Source organism: Gossypium arboreum, chromosome 6 (assembly GCF_025698485.1).
Source record: "Gossypium arboreum isolate Shixiya-1 chromosome 6, ASM2569848v2, whole genome shotgun sequence".
NCBI classification, from domain to species: Eukaryota; Viridiplantae; Streptophyta; class Magnoliopsida; order Malvales; family Malvaceae; genus Gossypium; species Gossypium arboreum.
Window position 1 is genome coordinate 12,486,713 of NC_069075.1, and position 8,579 is coordinate 12,495,291.

The window sequence follows — 8,579 nt, forward strand, 5'->3', positions numbered from 1 at the left end:
CATTCATTTTTCATTCTAACTTAATACCAAATTATATATTATAATATTTACCATTTTATCAAACTAATAACAAAATATGGTATACCATTCTTACAACCAACATTACAAGCATATCTATGTAACCTATACAACACCTAGTACATGCCACTTTCAATTAAGAAAAGAAAACATCACAAAAAATCTTTTTGCTAGAGTCGGGATTGTTCGGATGCTAGACCGAGACACTGGACTCCTATTAACCTATGCATGGAAACAACTGCACGCTGAGTATTTCATACTCAGTGGTATTACCATAATTCAAATTATAATAACAATAAAGAATTATAATTACCAAACATGTAACTATCCAATTTATCAAATATCAAATCATTCTTAAACTTTCATTAATTAATAATAACAATACAATTTTTAGCTATTCTTCAATTTCCATCACATATCACATGTAACAATTTCAGTCACTACGTGAACATTAAGTTCATGCCTTTCGTTTTCTATCTCAATTTCAAGCCATAATTCAACTTTCTCATTTCTTTCAATATTTCAATAATATAATTAATCAATTTGTTTTAAATTTCTCATTTCATTTGTTTACCCTATTAACAAACCCGGACTTTGACGGATACAGTTCCAACCCAAACACACCAAGATGCGGCACATTGTGCCTAAAGCAGTACATAGTACGATCGATATCGACACATAAAGTGCCTAAAACGACACACGAGGTGCCTGATACAGCACACGAGGTGCCTGAAATACGACACATAAATTTCCTGATCGATAAAGCCGGCAAATCTCGCACACTTTTAGATCCTATTGTAACATCTCGAAATAGAGCCTAAATGGAATAGTGGTTGCGAAACCACAAATCTGAGATAGAAAAGTTTATTTCGATTAATTTTTATGATTTACCGAGTGATTAGATGCATGTGTTAGAGTATTGATAAGAAATTTTATAGATTGTATGTTTAATTTGCCTATTAGGGCTTATTTGCGAAGTTTCAGAATCGCTTCGATTTAGGGTAAAGCGAACGATGGTTTTAGAGCCACGAATTTGAAGTCGAAAAAATTTATTCCGATTAAGTTTTAAGGTTTATTTATTGATTAAAATATTGTGTAAAAATATCGTTAAGTAATTTTACTGATAAAGTGCTTAATTGGACTTTTAGGACTAAATTGCAAAAGTTGCAAAATTTGTATTCTAATTCATAAGTACTTGATTGAAATGAGGGTTTAAATAGGAGGTCCTTAAACGGTAATTAGACCATTATATTTCGTTTGGACAAAAATGGGCATGAATAGGATAAAATTTTAAAGAAAGGCCTTAAGGGCATTTTAGTCATTTGGTAATTAAAAAAAAATAAAAAGGGAAAATAAAGCCAAAATTGACTCATATTTTTCATGGAGGCCGAAATTAGCGTGGGGGTAGCCATGGCTAGGGTTTTCAAGCTTTCCAAGGTCAATAGTAAGTCCGTTCTAGCCCCGTTTTTCAAGTTCTTTACGATTTTAAAATCCCGGTAACTTGATTAAGCTTATTCTAGCAATAATTTAAGCTAGGGTTCATATTTGGAAAAATATCCATAGGTTAAATGTGTTTATTTTGATGTTTTATGGTAGAATATGAAGGCTGAAATTATGTTAAACAACTTTTGCTAAACAGTTTTAAGCAAAAATGAGTAAAACGGCTTAATCGGTAAAAGTTGTTATTGTTCATAACTATGTGTTAGAGTGAGAATTTGATGCTTCCATAGAAGGGAAAAATGATCAGCATGTCATAAAATATAAGAATAAGGGATGAAGTTTAATTCCCTAGCCTAGGGGCAAAAGTGTAAATATGCAAAAGTTTAGGGGCAAAATTATAATTTTTCCAAAGTTTGAGTTAAGGAATGTTTTGAATATTACATTAATTAAATAAGTAAAATATGATGTTTTAGATCTAGGAAAACGAGATTTGAATCTAGAATGGGAGAAAAATCGAAAATCGGAAAAGTTGGTAAAATGGCCGTTTTAGTATCGAGGTAAGTTCATATGTATAATAAGTATTAATTTATGCATGTTTCAATGTAAAATTGATATATTTACTATGATTTCTGAGGTGTTGAAAGTAAGTATAATTATGATGATTTAAATGTTCAATATTAATTCGACATGGAAATGAGAAAGTATGTAAGTTTGTATGTAAATAATACATTATCTTTATTATGCTTTTTGTATTTCAGCATATTTTATGTATTGCAGCTGATTTTTGAATCATAATTGACTATTGGAATTATGGAATCAAGTATTAGAAAGAGAGAAATCTGGTTGAACCTTGGAAAGATTTGATGATCTGAGATGGTATGTAGCTAGGTCACATGTATGGTGCTGAGTGCACATCATGTGTACAAGAGAGCTACGAGACATTATGATGTAGCTAGGTCGCATAGGTGATACTATGTGTACACCATGTAGACAAGAGAGCTACGGGATATATGTAGCTAGGTCGCATGCGTGGTTCCAGGTGAAGGACACCATGTAGACAAGAGAGCTACGAGATAAACTGGCTAGGTCACATGGGTGGTACTAAGTGTTCACCATGTGTACAAGAGAGCCAAAATTATGTGTACAATCGAGCTAGGTCACATGAGTGGTGCTAAGTGAAGGTCACTATGTGTACAAGAGAGCTTCGATTTTAAAGGTGGGCTATGTGCGATACCATTGCATATCTGTTATTATTCCGAAGCGTTCAACTGGGAAATTGATTAAATGAAATTGTGTATGACTTTGTGATGATAAGTGTAAGTATATACGTGTGCAACTTATGAGCAATATGCTCGATATGTGATTGGAAATTGGAAAGATTGTTATGGGAAAGTGATGAATACAATTGAAGTGTGAAAGATCAAAATTGACAATAAAACTGTTCTGGATAGTTGCAGTGATGTGAATCTAAAAATTTACCAAAAATAGTATAAATTGAATCAGAGACTAGATGAGATATCAAATTAGAGCTTAATGAGTCTATTTTCATATAACAGAAACAGAGCAAGCAAAGGAATTCTATATTATGAGATATTTAAGTTGTTGAGAGATTGGTTCAGACTGACTACGTGATCCTCTATTCTGACTTGGAAAAATCATTAAAAATTGTACAAAAATAATTATGGGATATAATTTATATGCTTGAAATCCTTAATGAGTCTAGTTTCAAATGAAATAAACTAGAACATCCTTTGAATTCTTTACAAGGATAAAATTGATTTGTAGTGAAGAGTGGTGAGAACAGTTGAGCAGTGAAACAGGGGTAACTTCAATGAATAAACTGTACTAATTGGCTAGACCAAAAATTTTTAAAATTTTATGGTAAGAATATATGTGAATCTAGTTTCAAGGAAAATTAACGGTTTGTAATTTGGATTTCTGTAGCTCTAGAAATAAATAATTTAGTTGCTAGTACTTTGCTAGATAGCTTATTTTGAACCTGTTTATGATTGTAATAGTGAAAGTATGTGTGTTTGTGATGGTAATATTCCGGGAACATATTGTGACTTTGTTTAAAGTATGATAATGTATTGTTTATTAATATTTACATACTTACTTACTAAGCTATAATGCTTACTCCCTTCCTTTCCTTTTTCCTATAGTGTCGCAGATGTTAGCTCGAGTTGGAGGTCGCCGGAGGTTAAATCACACTATCAAACTATTGATTGATATATAAAGGTTTTAAAGTATTTTAAGTCTTTGGCATGTATGGAGACTCTTTTAATTGTTATTAAGTTGCTAGGAATTGGCTTAAAATACTGACCTATGTTATTTGAAGGTCTCTATTGTATAAAGTCATTTAATGTAGATAGTCTTGATTATGTTATTAATTATGAATCAGTTTTTATACGATGATTAGTGATTAAGTCTGTTAATGCCTCGTACCCTGTTTTGGCGTCAAACACGGGTAAGGGATGTTACACCTATGGCATGCCAATTATATCCGACTCAGCCCAACTAGTTAATAGGGTATTTCAATTCTCAATTCACTTTCATTTCCAATCCAAGATCACTTTTCAATTACAATTTCACATTCAAATCAATTTACAATTCAATTATACATACACATTCACCATTCAGTTCAATTCTCATTCAACTCAAATATCAATACTTACCTTATAACTCACTTATTAAATATAGAATTTATATAAAACATTTAATAAAAAGTAATTTGAATTATAGTGATACAAACCGTGAATTTCTCGTTTTAATCCTCGATAGCTTTCTCCTTTTGTGCGCCGATGTCTTGGGTTCTTTGTTAACTACAAAAATAATAATAATTTACGAACTCGATTTACTAAGACGGATGCCTGATAACATACTTTTTCGGTGCCCGTGAATTTTGGGTCATTACAACTATATTCCGAATTATTTTCAACATTATTTAATAAAACATTTATTATTATAACATATTATAGAAATATCAAACACTATCAATTGCTATCATATATCATCACATTTCAATCATTTAATCATTGGATAATATTGATTCAAAAACAACATCATGCATTTTCATAAATTGCTAACATGCACTAAGCATAAATTTGCATAGCATCAATCATGCATTAAAAACACATGTAATCAACATCATCTCATTATCAATGATCTCTAAATTAGATTACTTAATCTATTATAATAAACGTTGATAATGCCGGTAAAATGATCGCAAAGCAATAAGAAAAGAAAAGAAAAAAAACACAAATTTTATGTGGAGAAACCCTTTCGGGTAAAAACCACAGGCAGAGAAAAATAAATTCATTGATGTTGAAAATCAAATTATACAAGAGGAGTTTTGACTACATCTATTCAAGGGTTGAAAAACCCTATTCTAATCAAATTTAAATAGAAGAATAATAGTTCTATACGAATTCAACTTATGTTGTATGGTCTGTACATCCCCGGTCACAACCCTAGTAAAATTTTGTACTTAAATAGGTCACCCTCACTGATCTCCTTAGTTTGTCACTGTATTTATTTTTTCAACAAGTGGCGAAATTTAAGTTACACAATCTGTAACATAGTTGAATCTATATTATAAAATGGAGTTAAACTAGCACAAATCAAACCATCAATCTTTGATGATTCAATCACTTTCTTTACTTGCTAAAGAAATAAGGATTTGATCAAAGAAATCAAAAGGAAACTTTATTGTTTTGCTTTTCTTTTTAAAATTCCAACATGAGCAAACTGAAATCCTAAAGAGAAAACCAAATGTTTGATGGAAAGACCAATTTTTAAGTAGAAAACCAATCGTATAAATGCTTTGAAAAAACCCGTACCCTCCAAACCAATTTTTAAAATGGACCATTTACTATTAAGGGTTATGAAAAATTACAAATTAAAGATATCTCCTAACTATTTTTTTTTTCTAATTTTCTCACATTAACCCTAATAATTTTGCTACTCTTATTATCTAATCCATAAGCCTTAAATTCTCATTTTTCAATTTTAACTAATCAACCTCTCTAATTAATGAACCAGTGACCACTTTTGTGTCCATTTTTAAAAACTTTTAATTTTAAGAAATTTGATCCAAGACATGTAAAGTGAAGGCATATGGTTGATTACTCCTTCGTTTTCTTAGAAAGAGAAGGAATTAGAAGGTGTCTCTTATACCACGATTGTCTCTTTAGTAAGCTAAGATATAATTTGGATGTATCCTCATTTTCGAGCTTGATGAGCTTAAAAAGTTGAAAACATTAATGGAATTGAATTTAAAATGATGACCGACTTTGATAGCATCGTGATAATGCTTTCTCTGCGATGATGGATGTTCAGTAAAGTCTTTCATGAATTTTTACTTTGTCTTTGCACATATCCCATCTTCCTACCACAATCTAGTTTATACACTTTACTGGACGTAAATAACTAAGCTTCGATTAAAGAATCTGCTAGTGAAATATAGGGTTTTTAAGTGACTTTAGAAAAAAAGTTTCCCAATTTCGCCATAGCGATTGTATTGACGACGACAACAAGTCACAAAATGGATAAAACAGAAGCAGCAGGAAGGTTTTCCAGGGATAGATCAAAGAAATTAACCCCGCATCATGAAACTGTTCTAATTAGCTTCTGAGTAATGCTTCTATCTATCTATTTATGTACTATTATTTATATTTTCTATATGTTCTATACATATTTCAACACAATGACGCTATACAGTACATACAGCACGGGTAGACCTGTAATGACTATCTTTCTCTCTCTCTATATATATATGATGTATTGGATTATTACTAGTCGGAACAGCTGAAAAAGGCATCGGAAAGCTGGAGTCGGCTCACATGCCGGTTTCTTTTTCAGTTACACGAGTGGTTTCTTGAACATATTCCCTCATTAGTTTTGTGTTGGATTCATCCACCATCTGCATCCCGTAAACAAGAATCATTTCTACATATAAAATATTCAAGGATTAACCAAAGGTGAAACTAAAAAAAAAAGAGAAGAGATTTCCTGACCTTGAAAACTAAACGCTTCAAGTTGTCCCACTCGAAATCACGTTTGGAATATGCAGATCTAACCTGTAAAAACATAAACCAGGCTTTTACCTATTAGATTTTAGCATTAAAATGTTTATAAAAAGATGGAGAAAATAATATCCCATTTTTGCTGACCTCTAAGATGCGGAGGGCTGTCATGTAGATGTGGTGCCAAATGGAAATTCCAATGAATTTCATAAGAAAAATTGAATATACAATAATCAAAGTTCATCACCAAACCCTAAAATGTAACTATGTATGGAATGGAGTGAATAATAAAGGTATTAATATACCTAGAGTTTTACGCCTTGAAGATTCCCTCATCAAGCTGGCACAGAACTTGTCCCTATCATTCAACGAGTGGGTATTCATGAACTCCATCAAATCCTTGTAAGCTTCAGGGTTATAGTTCTGCTCTTACAAATCTTCTAAATTAATATATACATATACATGCATGATTTACGTTGAGTAACCCTAATACAAGAGCAATATGATGGCGAAGAGGACCTGAAGTTGAGCACTGACTATCTTAACTGTTATGTAATTGAAGAAATCGTGGAGGTTTTTGGCTGCCTTGGCCTCTGGTGATGCCCCATTACCTGCAGAAACAAGAAAACAAAGAACAACTCTCATCATCATTGAGTTGAAAAGGAAAAACTCATGCAACCATGCATGAAAAGACCGAGGCATTGCTGGAGTCCGATGGAGTTTTATTGATAAGAAAATAAAGTTTTTTTTTTTTTTTACTTCGTTTAAAGATCCGACTTACTCGTGTTCAAATTTAATTAAGGTTTAATATAATTATTGGATACCATAAGTGTCTTAGAAAAAAGAGCGAAGGAAATGCTTACCAGGGACATACATCTTATGGCAGTTTAACGGAGTAGCATGGGAGGTTCTTTGGTTCAATGGGGGAGAAGGTGGAAAACCCACATTACTTTTGAATGGTTTAGAAGGGAGAAAGGAGGGTTGAGTTAGTGGAAGAAGCGCAAGGCTCGCCATTGTTGATTGATAGATAGAGTTTAGAAAGCTTGAATATATTGGATAAGCTCTTTGTACTTGGAATCTGAACTCAAATATGAAATATCTCTGCTTCACCTCATAAATATCTGCCTACCTACACGTGGAAACTACATTTTCAAGTGGAAAGTAGAGATGTTCCTGTATGAGTTTGGCCACTAGTTTGTTATCCAATCAAATGATAAAAAGGCTGTATTATACGTAAATTGTTTTTAAATTTAGTTATAATTAATAATATTAAATTTAGGATTTAATATTATTAATTAGTTGAAATAGTTTATCTTTTAATTAAAATGTTGAGGTCGAATTTTTCATAAAAATAATCATCATTTTAATATATATTGTGTTGAAATGTGTTTTAAGATATTCATGTAATCATTTTAATCAGAATAGTTAAATATGTTAATTATTTAGATTAATTAATATCATTGTAAAAGAAGAAGACCGAATTACGTCAAATTAAAATATAAAGACTAAATCTCAAATGCAAGCATAGTAAAGAGATCAAAACTGCAATTTTATCATTTCTTATAATGATTAAAAAGAATAAAAATATCCATAATATTAATTAGTTCAAATAATTAGCACACTTAATAATCATGCCAAAATAATTTAATAATAAATTATAATGACTAAATAATAAATTTAAGGACCAAAAATAAAATTTAACAATTTCTCAATTATGTAAAAGAATGATGGACTGATGATCTTAGAGCTTTCCTTATATAAATTATAATTTTTATTAAATTTTTAAATATAAAGAAGGTAAGATACTTTTTGTAACAGACCTATTTTGCCTGGCTCAGGCCCAAATTAGATAACCAAAATATATAAAATAAACAATATCCAAACAGTCCATTTTACAATCCAAGTCCAAGCCCAATAAACCCAAATCCATTTTACAAAAAAATTAGACCCAAACTAAACATGGCCCAATGGCCCAAAATGTTAAACATTTTCAGAAAGCACCTTAACCTTAGGGTTTCCTTGTGCGCTACTGCCTCTATGTGCTAAGTCAGCATGCTCGTCGCCCGAAGACCACCATTCTTGGCATCTTGCACCAAA

At 31.4% G+C, this 8,579-nt stretch overlaps 1 protein-coding gene across 1 annotated transcript; it reads right to left on the reverse strand.

The window, feature by feature from the left end:
* Window positions 1-5,950: 5,950 nt before the first annotated feature.
* Window positions 5,951-7,586, reverse strand: LOC108485972 (chaperonin-like RBCX protein 1, chloroplastic). Its single transcript, XM_017789807.2, has 6 exons — window positions 7,346-7,586; window positions 7,002-7,093; window positions 6,788-6,905; window positions 6,630-6,646; window positions 6,474-6,536; window positions 5,951-6,379 (listed from the first exon to the last, which is right to left on the reverse strand). Exons 1-6 carry the CDS (start codon window positions 7,494-7,496, stop codon window positions 6,296-6,298), a joined length of 525 nt encoding a protein of 174 aa, XP_017645296.1. The 5' UTR covers window positions 7,497-7,586; the 3' UTR covers window positions 5,951-6,295.
* Between the last annotated feature and the right edge of the window lie 993 nt (window positions 7,587-8,579).